Source organism: Leptosomus discolor, chromosome 4 (genome assembly GCF_034619465.1).
Source record: "Leptosomus discolor isolate bLepDis1 chromosome 4, bLepDis1.hap2, whole genome shotgun sequence".
Classification (NCBI taxonomy): Eukaryota; Metazoa; Chordata; class Aves; order Leptosomiformes; family Leptosomidae; genus Leptosomus; species Leptosomus discolor.
The window spans coordinates 12,008,461-12,026,353 of NC_141394.1; the positions used below are offsets into that span (position 1 = coordinate 12,008,461).

General features: G+C 48.3%; 1 protein-coding gene across 1 annotated transcript; it reads left to right on the plus strand.

The window, feature by feature from the left end:
• The first annotated feature begins 4,006 nt into the window (after window positions 1-4,006).
• Window positions 4,007-9,678, plus strand: AREG (amphiregulin). The gene is made up of 6 exons (XM_086464579.1): window positions 4,007-4,023; window positions 4,055-4,119; window positions 4,240-4,422; window positions 7,028-7,211; window positions 7,664-7,822; window positions 9,591-9,678. The coding sequence occupies exons 2-6, from the start codon at window positions 4,077-4,079 to the stop codon at window positions 9,676-9,678; spliced, it is 657 nt and encodes a 218-aa protein (XP_086320705.1). The 5' UTR covers window positions 4,007-4,023; window positions 4,055-4,076.
• Window positions 9,679-17,893: the final 8,215 nt, after the last annotated feature.

Here is a 17,893-nt window from a genome sequence, read left to right on the forward strand (position 1 = left end):
CTTTCATGGCAGGGTTGAACGTCCACCTGAACGCCTGCCTGTCTCAGAAGCCAGCAAAATCTGTACCAATTTCCAGAAAGGCAGTATCCGGGCCTTTCCCCTTCCCTCCTCCCCAACACCCCGGCTACGCATCTACATCCTCTTTAGTACAGCAATCTTGATTTACATCAGCAGGAACCAGAGTCACACATGTCTCACTTCAAAGCTTCCTCCCTGCCTATGGGGGAGCTGCTGATAGCAGAAGATACTGCTGTCTGCAGATCAGAAGTCAAGTGAAAGTCTGGTGAGCTGCCCAGACAGACACGACTCCGGTTTGAGTCATTACCCTTTTCCACTTGTTCTCAACTGGATGGATGAGAAAGGATAACTCATGTTCAAACACCCAGGTCAGCCGTGCCCGCCCTTGCAAAATAAACATTTGATGTCAGTGAAGAAAATTAATGGGCAGGTATTTCAGATACTTCCTTTCCCTTCACGCATTTCTCGGGGGTTTTATCAAAAGTAAAGAGAGTGAATAACAAGATCGCAGTTGGCACTCGGGCTCTTCTGGAAGACACGATGCCCAAGCACGCTCCGCCAAGGCCAGGCAGCTGTCAGCATCCAGCATCAATGTCACTTTGCCTCGGCGAGTCCCTGCCTCCGCCCCTGATTGCCACGGCACGGCTGGGGAACGGACAGGCTGTGCTGGCCACCCCGTTGGGGGTGAGAGCAGGGTGGCTTTGCACCCTGGTCCCCACAGTTAGAGCAGAAGGAAATGTAATTAGAGTACTCTGTTGTTCTGGGGTCTGCCAGGACAAACCAAAGCCTACAATGTGTAATTTCACATCCCAGGCATCTCAAGGTGACAGGCCGTGGTCAGTGAGGAGGACAGCAGGTCCCAGGAGCTGCCAAGCAAAAGGAGAGAGAGCACATTAATGTCAAGCGAGCAAAATTTGCTGGGATTCATCACAGAGTGGGACGTGCTGAACTGCTGCCTCAGGACATCAGGGCCTTGCCAGGGTGGCCTTGTGGATGCAAGTAGCCAGATGACGCAGGAAACAGCCACAGTCTTCATCCCTGGGATGTTTTTCAGAGATGAGCTGGGGAGAAGGGACGCAGACTGATGGAGAGAAACCTCCCCTCTGACGTGGCCGTGGTGCCGTATTCCACGGATGTGGAAGGAGATCAGAGGTGAAAAAAGTTGTCACCAGCGCCACCTGCACTGGGTGCCATCGGGTGCTCTCTGAGCCCAGGCTGCGCTGAAGGTTTTCAAGGCTCGCACAACGACGGTTGAGGCACCGGAAGGACTAGCCTGGCTCCCAAGGTGTTCATGTCTGCCAGCAACAACGGGGCAGTGTACCACTAGCCCATCTCCTCCCACTGCGCTGCCAGCCCGTGGAAAACGAGGTCTGGCTCAGGGCAGATGCCAAGGAAAGACCCTGGCTGTGCCCATGCGTGCAGCTCCCTGCACAGGCTCCCTGCTAATCTCTAAGTTGCGCCCCATTGGGCTCGATGGCCTTTGGGGAAGCTCCCTGTGCTCTGGGACCAACAGGAGGGACCAGCCGGAGTGGGCAAGGTCACTTGGAGCAGCAGCCCCAGCCTGGGTGGCCTGCCTGAAAACCCTGGGTGCTGCCGGGAGCGGTGGCTCAGTAGGTGGCACTCTGCATCCATGGGGAACCAGCACCTTCCCAAAGATGAGCCCTGCCCTTGCTGGCCCAGCAACCTGCCCCACTGGCCTAGCCGCAGCGGGGCAGCCCACGGGGGTGAGCCTTGCAATCCCCTCAAGGCTTCTTCTCCTTTCACCACTCCTGGGGACATCCTCTGGGAGCTCATCCTGGGGGCAGAGTCCTAGTGTCCTTCCAGCCCTGGAAGGTGGCCACGGCCAAACTTAAGGTCTCCTCCCCGACAGCACACAGCAGAGCTGGGGCTTGTAGTGGGATCCCACCTGGAATGTCCTGAAACACGTGGCCTCTGGAGAGTGTCCTCTTGGAGAAGCAGCCAAGCAGGGCTTTGCCAAGACACCGCCATTTGGATAGAGCTCCCCTGATGTCCCACATGAACTTCTCTGTGCACAGCCGGTGGCCATCTCCACCCTGCTGCGTTTTCTGCATGCCAAGGAGTGGTGCTGGCTGATGCCAGGCTGCCCCTTCTTCAAGGAAGCAGGAGCGGCAGGAGGAAGACGGTAAAATGCCTGACAAATTCAAAGCACACCAAGCCAAATTCCTCGCTGCTGCCAGTCGGTGAGATGGAGCCACCAGCCGCAGATTGGAAGAGAGAAGGAACATAGTGAGTCAGGCGTTGGATATGCTGTGTTTGGTCTCTAAACAGTGTAGGTAACACGGGCAATTGCACTCGGGTCATTCAACCTTTCCCCTGCTAAGCTGCTCCTTTCAGTTGCTTAGCAGTTTGCCAAGCATAGCACACAGTGCACAGGGCTGAAATTTTCAGTGCTCAGTATATTCCTCGGACTGAACTTAAAAGAATTAATTAGAAGTGTTTCCAGTGAATAAAAAACTGGCAGAAACAGTTCATTTTAACGGCTGCAAAAAAGAAAATTCAGGCGGGAAGCTGCAGTGCCTCCCTGAGGAAGATGGCCTTGAGCATGGCGGGCGGGGGGGGACGGAAAACTCCTAGTTTACAAACCTCCCTTTGGCCATTCTTACATAACCAACCCCACATTTCAACAGAAGACTCCAAACCCCATAGTCTCTGCCTTTGGAGAAGGCACTCACACACACTCGGTCTCTGCTAACACCAGGCCCTGGGATTTACAGGGGTCTGGTGGGAAGGGAACTCTCGTCTGAGGGGGAAAGAAAGGGCCCTCTGAAGACCCTGGCTTCCCCCAGATGATGACTGTGCTCTGGCCCAGGAGCTGCTCAGCAGCTGCCTGCCGGTGCTGCCACTGGACCGAGCACTCTCTGTCCCAGGCCTGCAGCAGCTGAGCAGGATTCATCTTTCCTCTGCTGTAGACACTATGACAAAAGGCGTGGGAAACGAGGGGAAACGCAATGACAAAAAACCCCAACAGTAAAGCTGTCAGCTAATGACAATCAGTTTTAATTGCACTACGCACAAAGGGGCTTACGGAGGTTTGCTGGGGCTGTCTTTGCTGCAGGTTAAGGTCCGAGCAACCGATTTGGCAACTTCTTTTTCAGAGCTCTTGGGCATCGCTTCTTGGGATTGACCTGGCAAAGACAGCACCGGGAGCCGCACATCCTCCTTCAGTGTGTGTGGAAGAGGGGAGAAGGTTTAATGACTGAGCAACTTGGATCCCAGCCACCTGGAGCAAAGGCTTTGTCAGCTTCCCGAGCTGTAAGTAGTGTTCCAGCCCCTCTCAGTTAGAGGATAAGGTCGCTCAGATCCTCCTTTACCCACGCTCGGCAGCATTGCCGCCCTGCCGTTCCTGGGCACCGAGGTGGCAGGGACCCGATCCCTTTGCCCTCGCCCCCCCACAGGCCTTTTCTGGGGTCCTACCCTACACCAGCACGTTGCAACCCGCTGCCCTCGGTTTTCTCCCCTAAAAGTAAGTCTGCTTCACGCTTTCTTATGCAACAGCTCAGCGGTAAGGCCAAGGGCTACTGAGGCAATGAGGAGCCCAAGTGCCCCCAAGGAGCACATTTGCCCGCGCCTGGATGCCTGCCCACCCTCCCTTCCACTCCTTACTCAGTCGTTACTCATGCGCCGCTCAGCCAAACGCACTCGGACCCGGGCGAAGGCTGAGCACCAGGTTTATTGCGGGAAAATAGCCTCTCTGCTCTGCCTCCCCGCTCCGCAGAGCAGCGACCACCGAGCCGCGCCCGCCCCGGCCCCGGCCCCGGCCCCCGGTACGGGTCCCTCCCCGCGGCCTTACCCCCCGCCCAGGCCCCTGCGCCGCCCGCCCTCCCCGCCCTCACCTGCCGCCCCGCCCCGCCCCGCTGACGCCGCTCCACGTCCAGGCGCGCGAGCGGCGGCCGCCTATAAAGCGGGCGGCGGCGGCGGGCGGCTCCTCATGGAGCGCTGTGCCCCGCCGCGACACACGTCCCTCTCTCTCTCTCTGTCGTTGTCGCCGTCACCCTCCCTCCTTCCCTCCCTCCTTCCCGCCCGCCCCGGAACCGCTGATGCGCGCCGTGGCGCTGATCGCCGCGCTGGCTCTGCTGGCAGGTGCGTGTGGGGCGGGCGGCTGAGGGGACCCCGCAGGGCGGGAAGGGGAGGGGGTGAGGGGGGAGTCGCGCGGCGGCGGTTGCTTTGCCCCCTTGCCCATGGACCCCTTTTCCTTCACAGCCTGCCGGCCTGTCGCCGGGTCCTCGCCCAACGCCACAGAGCCGGAGCGGCAGGGGGGCCTTGGCCAGCGGGAGCCGGAGGCCCGCGAGGGTGAGGCCGTGTCGGGTCCCGACTACGAGGAGGATGAGGAGTACGAGGAGGCGCTGCCCGTGCACCAGTACATCGTGGACGACTTGATCCGAGGTGAGTCAGCAGCCCTCCCGGCGCCTGAGGACGGGGACAGGTGTGAGAGATGGGCTCGGCAGCCCCGGGCCTGAGGGCTCTCTGTATGTGAGCACCGGCTGCTTTGTGTCTTACCTTTCTCGTCAGGCTGCTGCACTTAGTGCAGAGCAAAAGCATACTTCTGCTTGACACTTGTGTTAGAAATAGGCTGCCAGGGATGGAAACAGAGTGAGTGCGAGCAGGGTGTGTGGCAGCTGCAGGTTAGCTGGTTGCTTGCCTGCTGTGCTGCTCCCCTCCTGATAAACCCGACAGGAGAGCTGTCATGGCGGAGCTACCACCTGCCCTGCATGGAAGCATCAGTGAGGCTTATGGGTGCTGTTTGGCCCTAAAGGTGGGGTTTACATCAGGTTGTCCTTGTTCAAAGGATTTTCAGGGTGTTTTCTCATGGTGGCTTATTTGGGTTGCAGTTGACTTAAGATTTCTGGGAAAGCAAACACTTAAACCCCTTAAGTGGCTGCAGAAAAGTTTGTTAAGCATCTTTGAGGCAGTACTTCATGGTCAGTAGCTCTCGTGTGGGTTTATTGTAGTTTGTCCACTTGTTAAGCTGTGAGGAGATCTGAATAGCCCACCTGACTGTGGGGATGGGAGGATTTTGTTGGTTCTGGCTGAAGTGCAATTGTAATACAAGCCAGGTACCTACAAGTGATTTGAATGTCAGTAGATGTTAGTAGGCTGGTGCTGTTGCCCTGTAGGGTGGGTCTGGCTACTGTTTTTCCTGCGGAAACACCCTGACACTTGTATAAGGCTAAAAGACCTCTTGGGTGAAGGGGGACCATGCTCCAGAGGCTCAGTGTAGGGAATTTGTGGACCCTTGCTCAAGTTTTTCATGAGTTGAAGACCTCCAGGGGAAACAGGAATGTCAGCGTTATTGAGCAGTTCAGCCTGTAAAACTACTGGCTTGGTGACTTAAGTGTTGTATAACTGCACAGAAACCAGAATTGTTACCAAAGGTGGTTGGTTTGTAGACCAGCTCTTCTGCTTGGCATGAGGTTTATCTGTGGAGCTTTCAAGCTGTTATGATTCAACTGCAGATGGCTTTCCTGGCTATGCAGCTTGCAGACAGGGACACAGAGATCAAACTGACAAGCTGAGCCTTGAAGAGGGAAGAATGGAAAAGGCCTCAACTATGAAAGTGTGAACCTAAATATCAAGTCAAACTGGATAGAACAGAGGCCTCAGCTGTCAGGAGTAAGCTTACACTTATGGGGACAGGAAACCTTGCTGCAGGAACCGTGTTCCTAGTTTACATAGTACATTTGAATCAGGCTTCTGGTTGCTGAAGGCGTTTTTGCTTTTAAGTAACTTCAAGCCAGGCTTGTTGCTCTAGAAGTTAAAATGATCAGCCGTCTAGACAACAGTGAACTACACCTTGTTTCTTTGTGCAGGTTCTCTTCTTGTCACTAGAAATACAGGGTTATGAAGCAGTCGGATCCAGTTACGTCCTATTGTGGTGATTGCCTATATGCATAGTGCTCTGGGTAAAATATTATTAATGCAAGAATTATTTTCACTAGATCTGCAGAGCACAATAGAGAAATTGAAGAGTATTGTAAATAGCTTTACTGTTCTTCAGACCTGTTCAAGCTCACCTGGTTAACTGTTACTCCTGAACAGCACAGTGCTGCACTGAGAAGACTTGCTTTGCGGCTAGCACTAAAGGGATGGTTTCTACCAACCAGTTCTAAAATAACGCTATGGAGCTTTGACCGCTGCATGGAGCAGCCTCTGAGCTTATGACCCTTAGTCAGTTTGTTCTCCCCAGTGAAAGGAAGATGATTGCCCTTGCTTAAATCCAAAGGCTACTAAGTCACCGGCATTTTAAACTATGCTCTTCTAGAGGTTTCTCTTAATTGAGATAATGAGGGGCAACAGTAAGCGGGAGAACAAATAACCTGACTCTTGCGGACTGTCCTGCCTTCACTCCTTTGGTGCACTCGGCATCTCCCAAAGTAGCAGAACTGGAAACGAACTATCTTCTGCCGAAGACAGCACTGCAGGTTATTTGGGAGAAACAAGTATGCTAACTGGGATAACTAGCTGTCTTGCCTCTGCAAGTGCCCTGGACTATCTAGTGCGTTATAATACCTTTCATCACTGATGCAAATGGAGAGTTTAGAGCGGTGGAGGCTGTTAGCCTTGTGTATCCGTCAATATAGAACTAGTGGATGGCTTGGTTCAGCATGAACTCAGTGTTCTTTACAGGTCTTTGCTTGAACCTGTACAGTTTCACTCAAGTATCTTATGCTGTGAGATGCTGCAGTCAGTCCTTCAGCTCTGCTGTTCTTCATCTCCAGTGGTGCTCTCAGCATATCTGCTCCTACTGCTTTTGATCTGCATTGCACAGGACTTAATGGTGACAGAGTTGTGCTTACTGAGCTTCTAAGCTTGCTGCCTTTGTGGTGGGTGTGAAATGCCCAGCCGCATGCTCACTTGCATCCTATGCTTCCTGGTCACAGGTTCTCCTGCAGTGACCATCCCCCTACCCCTCGCCAAATTCTGTAATTCAGTTTTCACAGAACCTAGCTTTTCAGCTTTGCTAGACTGAGTCATCTTGTCCTTTTTTCAGTTGAACCTGTGGTTAAACCCAAGCCAACAAAGAGGGGGGGTGAAAAGAATGTCGGCAAATCAAGAAGGAAGAAAAACAAAGGGAAAAACAAAAAGAAAGGGACTCCCTGTGAAATGGAATACAAAAACTTTTGCATCCATGGTGAATGCATATACCTAGAACATCTCCAGATGGTGACCTGCAAGTAAGTTTCTTGTGCCTTGCGAGTTAGGTGTGATGGGCGTGAGCCGGTGGCGTGCGAGGGCTCAGAGGAAAAAAATCAGTGTCAACTTGGCATAGATCCATCTCCTGCCGTATTTTGACTGAGAATCTTTCTGCCATGTAAATTAAGTGGTGATGGAATCTGAGATGCATAACAAGCCACTGAACTCATCAGTTGGTCATAAACTCAAACCAAAAGAATGAAAAGGCGTGTCTTCCTGGAACATCACGCCCAAACTAATCTCAACTTGTTGAAATGCTGACAAACCTTGTGCTAGAGCAGTGACTGTATTTCATGAACACGCTCTGAAGCGAGCATTTTGAGATTCATGGGAAACTCTGAAGATGTCTAAGTCAGGTTCAAATGTGTGTGGGTGTCCTTGGCTCCAGACAGCACTGGAGCTGATAAGAACTTGTGTTACTGTTTACTTGCAGGTGTCATCAGGATTTTTTTGGTGAGCGCTGTGGTGAACAGTTCATGAAGACTCAAAGGAAGAATGATGTGGCAGACTACTCGAAGACTGTGTTGGTAGTGGTAGCTGTCCTGCTCTCAAGCATCAGCTTCATTACTGTACTTATCATTGTGATAGTGCAGTAAGTATTATGCTCCTTTGTGTCTGTCTAGCTTAAGCGTGAGCGGGGCTTGTGTACAGTAGCCTCAAAATGTGTGTGGCTCATCTGAATGACATGTGTGCCAGTCATCCAAAAGGGCTGAGTTCTTATCCCACAGGGTAGAAGTAAGGTCTGAGAAGTTCATAAGTGACTGTTTCCTTACCCTTTCTGGCCATTGGCTGTGGGCAGCCTGTGACCCTTACAGTTTACAACAAGGGCCTTTCTGCTCTTGCTGCCACAGGATGGTTAGTGCTGCAGAACATTAGCAGGAAGTGGAGGAGGAGCATTAGTGCTGACACAGCAGTGCCTTCCCTAATCCTTGTGGAGAAGCCTGCAAGCAGTAATGCAACAGCCGCATGCGTGGCTATTACCCAACAGCTGGGTACACAGCTGGAGGGAAGGAAAGGGCACTCCAACTGTCCGTTCATTAATGGAGGTTGCTGGGCTTAAATACTTACATGGGGGGGAGGGGAGCAAAGGAAATGGGGAAAGAAATGCTGTCAGTCCCAAATACTGTACTTCTTGCTTTTAAGATGGAGGGAGCAATCATTCCAGCCTAACCAACTGCTGACAGTGCAGTGTGGTGGGTAATCAGAGTCTGGGGACCTGTTGGGAATAAATTAAAAGAGCTTTCCTGGCTACATGTTTCAAGCCATATATCAAACTCTTCTTTGTACCTGCTAAAAATCAGTACACAGCAGCTTACACCCACCTCTGCCTTTTGTTTTGTGCCGGCGTTTTCACCTGGAGGTTGTGCTGAGGTTAGGTTGTCAGTACGGGAAGCCCAGCTCCAGCGTGTCCTGAGTATCGGAGCTGTTCTCCAGTTCTGACACTGCATCTTACCACACTAGGGCTTGGGATGTTGTAGGTGAAGCTCAAAAGTTCAGTCTAATTTTAGATCTTGATGAAGTACATCAACTGAATTGGGTACGTGCTGTACCCTTCCCTGCAATTCAGGAAACAAGGTGTGCATTTGTCACTTCACTGTTGCTTCATATTTAGATCTGAACTTGAGGAATGCTGGGATGAACACTTGTTCTCTGAACACTGCCTTACTCCTTGCTGCTAGGAGAGATAACCAGTTCTGTAGTGCTGTAAGAGCAAATGATCATGGCTAGTTTCTGGAGCAAGCCATGGAATAGGGTTGCATTTGTTTCATGCTCTGAACCCTCACAGGCTTGAAGCATGTGATTCATTAATCTATACCTTCACCCAGAGAAACTAGATGGTCTAATAGGAACAGTCACTAGAAAAGACTGGAGAAATTAGGAGAAAATCAGTAAGGAACTTGCCTATGATGTGTTCAAAGGACACATCAAGGGGACAAGGGACTTGAGATGTTTGAAGTCCACAGGGCTGTGGCGGGAGGAGAAGGAAGGCAGTCAGGTCTTTGCAGCTGTTTGTTAAAGCCACCTGGAAGTCCGTCCCCCAGAAAGTCTCCTGGTGCTTATGCTCAGTTCCAGCAATAAACCCTCTTCATCTTGCAACCTAACTGGGCTTAAGCCAAGAAACCCTGGCTCTGCAAAGAAAAACTGCCAGTGCCTAAGTTGGGGGCCCCCTTGATTTTGTTGTCAAGTACTGCTTGATGCTTAATGTTTAAAAACTAACTTGCTTGAAACTTCCTGGTGCTGAGGAGTTGCTTGAGGATTCAAAGCACATGAGTCTAAATGCTGCAGAGGACATGGGGACTGGTGACGACAGGATATACATCAGGGTTCAAAATGACTTCTAACATGCCATAATTCCACAGGGTCAGGAAAAAGTGTCCTCGGTATGAAGAGAAAGAAGAAAGGAAAAAACTTCGACAAGAAAACAGAAATGGCCATGTTGGTGTGTAAATGAGGAGAAAGCAGGTATGAAAACTGACTTGAAATGCCTTCCAGTCCTTCCAGGTTCCAGTTACCCATATGGGAATTGCATGCATATTTTAACACTTGAAATGCCTCGAAACACGTAGATTACATATAGAATGACTGGCTCTGATTTCTCAAAACCACCTGAGTTGTGCAAGTTCTTCAACAGCTCTGTTAACTTTCTGGTTGCTGTCTTAAAGAAAAAGTGAGGAAAGGAAGCTCTGCTGAGATAAGTGGACTTACAAAGAAAAACTCCCTAATATCTGGGCAGAGGCAGGTTTAGTGCAAGAAACCATGGTAGACTTCCATCATGGAAGATGGTGCAGCAGCCAAGTGAATCATCGCCTCTTGTAAGAGCAGTGCTGAGCATTTTCATGCCTTCTTTGCAAGGTATCAGGAAATTTCTGGTGCTTAGAGGCTGTAGACCAAGACAAAGCTGCCAATTCTGTGAGCACCGTAGATAGCCTCTCAGTTGAGTTTCATACTGTCGTAGCAACTGAGTGCCAAAGCTCCTTGGCCTAGGTGGATCCCTCCTGGGAGAAATCTAGTGGATTTTAATGAGCAAGCAAGTTGGTCTCTTCTGAGCAAGAGTGTACCTAACAGCAGACTGAAGGACCCTTATTGAAAAGGAGTTATGCTACAAGCTGAAGGAGGAAATTATAAAGGATAGTCCTGAGAACTTCTGGCAGAACTCAGTTTTGCTTTGTCACATGTCAGCTACAGATCTTGTCCAGCTTTGTCCAGTGATAACTGGAGTGTTTTGCTCAAAGCTTGCTTGAAGCTGAAGAGTATCTAGCAGAGTGTCCTTGGGTGTGTGCTCATCCTTAACCTACCTGCTTCAGATGTAGGTTTGATGTGGTTTTACCGCAGAGTGCGCGTGTCTTGGGTGGTGATTAACGTGCCTGGGTCTACCCCTTACAGAACAATTCTGACGTGGCCACTGCCAAGCTGCAGGGTACTTCTGGCTACCTGACACATCCACCTGGACACTCTGGGCTGGAGCTGTTGCCACTAAGCCCTGATTCATCAAGACAGAGGCTGCTGCAAGGAGACATCAACATGCCACTTGCTGCTGAATCGCTTGCTGGGGAGGACAGTTACCGCTATATCTTGGCACAATCATGTGGAAGGAGCTGCCACTATGGGATAGAGGACCTGTTGGAGACTACTGCTACTGAGCCCTCTGTATCGGTGCTGGAGCTCCAGTCTGCTGTTGTGTGGATGGACTTTCTTCTGATAGCAAGTGTCCTTTGGCAGCTCTAACTCTAAGGGAGAGAGCTTGTCGCAGCTTTCAGGAATGGATGGAGGGGATAAAATTCCCTTCCCTCTCCCAAAGTGAAAAAGGGAAGAGCTTGGGATGGCTTCTCTCCTTAAGACCTCAGTGGGTGAAAAACGTATTTCTGCTGTCACTGTGCACCCTGTTGATATCACCTTCAAAGAACTTCATCTCTAGTTCTGACTTGCAGTGTGTTGGTGACAGATCTTTGTCAGCCACACCTGGGTTCTGTTACTGTGTGTGTGGAAAGTAATCCCTCTGAATTCAGTAGGACTCGTTGTGTGAGTGGAGCTATCCAGTTGCATGTGTGCTAGCCGGAGTTAAAATTAGTCTCCTCAGGATGCTGAGACAGTAAATGCAAGATCTGAAGCTCTGTATCTGAAAGAAAAGATCCATGCTCAAACAAGCTGATAAGCTGGGACCCATCTGTTAGAAGCACGAAGCTACTTCTGTTAACCAGTTACTCGATGCTGCTTTAAGCAGCACTTAATGTGTAAAATGCTTCACGTCAGATCCAGTCAGTTGAACCTTGACCAAGAACCTGTTCCTTTGAAGAATTAAATTCATGCACTGACATGCTGCAAGCAGTGGTCTCTTGTGCTCTACCTTCTGGTGCGAAGAACTAAACTTACCTCAAGCTTTTCTGACCCAAGCGTCCTTGGTTTCTTGGACTGTCCATGCAGTCTTGAGCACAGAGTATTATTTGAGTTCAGTTTCTTCTTGGAAGAGTGAATGTGTTCTGTATAAACAGAGCAAAATTCTTCTGGTAGCAGAGAAACACCAGTAATTGTCAAGTCATAACTGTAAATGTGTAAATATTTATTACTGTATTTAATATTTAATGTTTCCATAACAAACTTATTTATTTTATAATTAAACTTTTTACATAACCTAATCATGGTAAGATTTTTTTTTCTTGCTCTTGGGAGTACATGTAAACACCTGAAATTAGGGCTTGGTTTCTCCTCAAAGCAGGAATTTCAACACTATAGAGCAGAAAGTATAGCTGTGAAGAACTACAGCCATGTGTGAAGTATGAGCTTGGTGCTCTCACAAGAGTTCAGGTTGTTTGTAAACAAAGTTGTGCAAATGTGAGTACCTCTTTCGGTAGTAAGTCCATTTAATTCCACTACCAAGGAATCTTTTAGTTAATGGACTGGGGGGAGTAAGGGAGCCACCTCATTGGAAGCAAAGTGTCAAACTGAAGTTTGAGCAAACAAGTAGCCCCTGTGCACTGGACTTGAGCTGTGAATATTGGAGAGGGGAGAGCCTTTCATCTCTGTGTGGTCGGAGAAAATTCGGGCAGTGGCTTGAAACATGGTCTTAAATGAGGAAAAGCAGAATAGCCTTAGGCCAGTGACTCCCTGCAGAGGAAGGGAGCCTTGGCCTCTACAGTCCACCTTGAGTTTTTCTTCCCCAGGTAGTTAATAGTCCAACTGTGTGCTGATGTTCCCTCTAAACACTCCTAGCAGTGAGCTGGGGTCTAAGTTCAGAAAGGCTGAAAAATGAGTGTCAAGGGTGTGAGTTTGGCTTTAAAGAAACAATTAAAATGATTGAGAACCTTGTTTTGAGGCCATTTTCTCAAAAGCATCTTCAAGATGCGTTGCTGGATGTGGCTTAGCTTGAAGCAGAGAAGAATTTTAAAAAACAGCCAAAAAACCCAACCAGTTTTAATTAGGACCCAAGCTGCGTACCCTGTGCAGGAGTAGAGCCTAGTCCTGTCCAGCATAGCTGAGATGCATTTGTCTTGCCCTTCCAAGCTAGCCCAGTAGCTCTCAGACTCTGAGAGTAGCCAGTATGGTGTGTAGCTGCGGTACAGGTAAATGTATTGCAACATCTCTTGGGAAGATTGCAAGACTTCATTCCAGGGAACTTGCTTCATTACCAAAGTAAACAGCACTTCTCCAAGAGACTTTTCCACAGACATTTGCTATTAGAGCTCTGGCAAGAAAAGCTATTTCTATCAGTCATGCCAAGCTTTTTGCTTTGGAGTAAACAAGCTCAATCTCAGCCATAACCAAGCCATAGCCTAGTGAGACTGGGGATGGATTACAACTCCCCTTTGAAAACTGTGAGACAACTTACAGACTCTTCTATCTCTGGTCTTTTTTCTGGAGTAAATATCAGGTGTCTTTTACTTGATAGGCTAAACAAATGTTGGCATAGAAAACTGATCTGGTTTCCCCTCTTCCCTGTGCCTAGCTTGAAAGCCTGATACGAGCGAAGCTGCTAGTGTAACTTGTAAATTCCACCTGTTGGGTATTTTTCATACTCTGGTTACTGAGTGGACTGGAGGGTGTTTTCTAAAAGTAGGCAGTTAGGAACTGGAGAGGCCCAGATGCGCTTTTTCTGGGAGGCTGGACTCTTGAAAACTTGAGCATCAACCGGTGTCCTGGCTTGGACTTGAACTCATGTCAGTAATCAGGAAGGAAAATCATTGCTGAGTCTCCTTAGCTGAAAGTCTGGAAACAGTGGAGGGTGGGCTTCGTAGAAAACTTGTTCTTCTCTAAGGGGGTTTAGGTTACAGCCTGATTTTCTGAGAGGCAGGGCAGCCAGCAACTCCCTTGTAGAGAAAGCTTTTGCTATGGGTCAATCAGATCCAGCATTGCTATAGTGCTTGCTTGCAGAGCTTTTCTGTGCCCGAGAGATGACTGCTGTCTTGTGCTAGGCAGGGAACTTCCCGTTTTCCCTGCAGTGGCTTGCTGAGCACTGTAAAATGTTTTCTGTGTTTGCTGAGGGAATTCCTTTTTGAGAAATTTAGTGCAAGGAATTGAGGGCATATCTCCCTGTCCAGGAATGACACACATCAATGTAGATTCAAAACTGTTGTACAACTTTGCATTTAAAAAAAATTTGCCTTGGTTATGTTGTCCAGTTATAACTTCTAGCAAGCAGTAATGTTTTCTACTTGAGCTATGGCCCTGACTAATAACAGCTTGCTGCCAGCTTCCTAATGTAAATTTGATGCACAGGCACCATCAAGACCTACAGTGTCCAGTGGCTTGGTTGCTTAAAAAAACCCCACACAACTGATGGGTGAAACTATATGTCTTGAAGTCTGTTGCTGTCCAAGGATGCTACAATTGTGTGACAAGCAAATCTGATCTGCTGCAGGGCAAGGCCAAAGATAATTTTTACTGTTGATCCTGCACAGCCAGGTCTCCTCTTCAGTATAGGTAGATCATTTGGCTTTTACCTGCTCCCCTCACCTTCTGTTAAGTGTGCCTGGTTTTCTGGCACCGTGTCTTATTAGTAAGTTGTGCCTCCAGATTTTTCTTGGCCTTCCAGTGGCAATGCTACTTTGACAAGAGAGCTGCTGTGTCCTTGACACTTGCAGCTGCCTCAGCTGAGACCTGGAAGAGTAGCCTGATGTTCTTGCACAATTTTCTGCACACACGGCTGATTTTGCAAGATATTTTCTGTATCCAGATCAGTATCCAGGAATTCTGGTAATGTGAGGGTCATGTCTGCTTGCACAATTCCTTCCTCTCTCCCAAATGTTTTGTTGTCCGTAGTAATTGCATTTAGTACAAAAACCCATAGCACTGCACGGTGGTTTTCTCTATTCCATGTTTATGGAGCTTTTGAGTGTTTTGCAGTTGCCTGGGACCACAGTAGCTTCCTGTCTACTTTGGGGCTTTGCTTCCCTCCTCCTGCCCTCCTCCCAATTATGCCCTTCAGAGCAGCAGCAGATGTTACTGTGAATCTTGGCCTGCTGGAAGGCCAGCTCTCTGTAGTAATGAAAAGGTATGAGTTTAAGGTGTTTTCTTTTCCTCGGTAAATCTGGATATACACAGACATCTATGAAGGTGTTTGTACTGGCGGTGGCTGCAGGTAGACGTTGTGCAGTCGTTTGCCTAAATCCGCCTTTGAGTTGTTTGATGCCATTTCCAGTAACTGGTTTAAAGTTTTGTGTGCTTAAAATAACTTTGGGTGTTTTTTATATCAATATACTTGCCTAGCCTGTTTGCATGACAAATACTTCAGTAAACTACGTGAGCAAACAGATCTAAAAGCAAGGTTGTTAACTGAGGCAAATGCTTGCCTCTTTTTGAAGAGCTTTTCTCGATGCGCTAACGGTATGTCTCGCTTCAGTTAACAATCCTGCAATCACTTGGCTCTTGAGGCGTTATCTTTGATAGGAAGTGATGGCTTTGCGTTCGTGGTGACAACTGATTGCAGGGAGAGAGCGTGCTCAAGGAGCAAGGGCCCGTTGTCGGTGTCAGTGCTGGAGTGTGTTCACTTGAGGGAGATCAGTGGACGGAAGGGTCAGATGGCCTTTAACAAGCAAACCTTGATTCCTTCTCATTTTGTGAACAAAGCTGTACATACCTATCGTTCCTCTGCCGGTTACACCTTCCTTCAGCGAGTAATCCTCGTTTACTGCAGGTCTGGCTTTGCCTATGAGTCGTGAGACTGCTACGCCTGTGTATGTCAGAGGGAAACAGCCACTGTTTGCTTACTGTGGATCTAGGCCCAAAGCCAAGGAAGCAGAATTTGTGCCTTTTCCAACCAAAGGAGACCTGTGAGGTGGACATCTTAAGTCCAAGGTAAAGAAGTGCTTTCAAAATCTATTTTCCTAGTAGGGAGAGTAGAAGTTTTTCTTGAGAAAAAACAAATTTTCATTCATAGACTTTCTGTGTCAGACATATCTTTTTGCATATAATTGAGAAAAAAGCCACTTCTCAGCTCAATATTTTTTGACTGAAATGATGCAGTCTGTTCACTTTGCATTTAGGGACAAAAAGCATAGCTAAATAGTCTGAGAGTCTGATCTAATCCGGCATTTCCAATATGTCTTATCCTAGATGTCATACTTCACGCACGCTAAATCAGATGCCACCATCATGACTTGTAGCTGCCTTGGGATTCTCCCCTATTGATGCTTTGGTCCAGACCTTGGAAAATGGCTTCCTTCTTGGAGTGCGATTTTCCCACGCAGCTGGCAATGAATTTGTATTTGGGCATCAGGCAGCGGTCACTTACAGGCTGAATTAGTTCATGGGTGGTGCTTGAAACCTGCTAGTTTTCCACAAAATAAGGAAGTCCCATCTTTTAGCATCAGTTAACATTCTTTTTGATTAGGAAATGAAATTTCTTCAGCACTGCAGGTAACTATGTAGAAAACGGTGGAAACAGAAGGCACTTCTAGGTGTCTAAAGCAATGAAAATATTTTAAAATGTCTCTGTCAGAGTGTCCACAGCTCCTGTCAGTGTAGGGTCTGAGCACCTCAGTAGACAGTCCAGATCGTATGATGTGCTGTCAGATTGGCATTCCACTCCTTATTTCACTGCTAGGATGGTAACGTGAATTGTTGGTGGTCGAACAAGAGCTGAACCTTGTAACTGTCCCAAGTTCTAGCCACAAGGCTTCTCTTCCTCTGGCATCCTTTGCCCTCACATTTCTAAGCGATGTGATTAAAGTTTAGAAATGATTAAAGGTGCTCACAGCAAATGCGGGTAAAACAAGTTGCAAATGAAACTTTCAAATGCAATTTCCATAGGTACAGAGTTAGTGTTGCTCCCGTTGATATCTGTCTGCCTTGCCTTCGTACCATATCTGCCTCCTGTGGATCTGGCTCCTTCCAGTTAAAAGGCTCTTTCCTGTCTCTGCCTGGAGATGAGTACTATCAGGGATGAAAGGCAGACACCTCTTGGGTGGAGCAGAACGGAGCAAAACCAAACCAGGGCTTAGAGCAACAAATGTCATGTCAGGTCTGAGTCCCTCTCATTTATGATGAAAGCTTTTCAAGAATGTGAACAGTAGATATGTGTCTTTGTCCTGTGTAGGTGTTCTACACCAGTGCTAGCATATTGCCTGAAAAAGACAGCAGCAGTTGGGATTTCAGCTCTAAGGGGCAGTGAGGTAGAGGGATAGAGTAGCAGAGTAGAGCAAAATGGGCCAGAATAAGTACAGGATTTTACATTAGGACTCCCCACAAATACCCCTGCCATGGAAAAATAGTAACTTCCCTGCCCGTTTTAAAGACTTGCCTAGGATAACGTCCGTGAGCTCTGTTATCGCCTGTGAAGGAGCTCTTAAAGTGCTAAATTCAAGCAGTACCTCTCTCATACCACTACAAATATTAAGGAAAGGCATAGCAAGGAGTATTAAGGCAAAGTAAGGAATGGCCCCTGTGCTGTGTGAGTGCGTACCATGGTGCCAGTGTTTCAGTGCCTTTTGTGGGCTCAGCAGTAAGCACCTCTTACCTGTCTGCAGTGGGGGAGAGGCTTGACGAGGTACTGACGCAGCGATGCACGCTGCGACGTGGATAAAACCAGAAACCATTCCCAGGCTTTTGAGAAGCTTGTATTAGCAGCAGCAGTAAGAAGAAAAGGATCCCCTTAGCCTGGCTGCACCTTATTTTTCTGGGTCACATTTATGGTCTTTAAGTTTTCGAGATGCCACATAGAAAACAGGTGTTGCCATTAAGATTTGAAAGAAGACATGAAGTCCACAGACAGAAATGCTCATCAGTTTCAAACCTTTAATTAGGTGCACAGAAACTGCTGTTGTACATACAAGCTCAGTGATGGCACTTGCAAATAGATAGCCAGGGGAATTTTGTATTTGGAGTAGTCTCTCTGCAGATGCAAGGGTAATCCTGCTTGCAGTGGAAGATGTGCAATGACTGCTTTTATACCTGATCCTTGGTTTTCTATTAAAAAAAAAAAAGGGGGAAAAAAATCATTAGCACTTCTTCTCCTCTGTTCTATGTCCATCACAGCAGTGCAGCCTGGAATTGAACTGGTTTTTCTGTGGGCTGGCATGATTTACATAAGGAATCACTTACTGCAATGCTAATGGGCAAACAATGCAAGACTCAACAATGTGTGTCTGTTAGCAAAAATATCTCAAGAAAAGTTGGGAAGGGGTGGTGAACAGTGCTGGCGGGGAGCTTGTTAGGCATCAGCGCTGTCTAG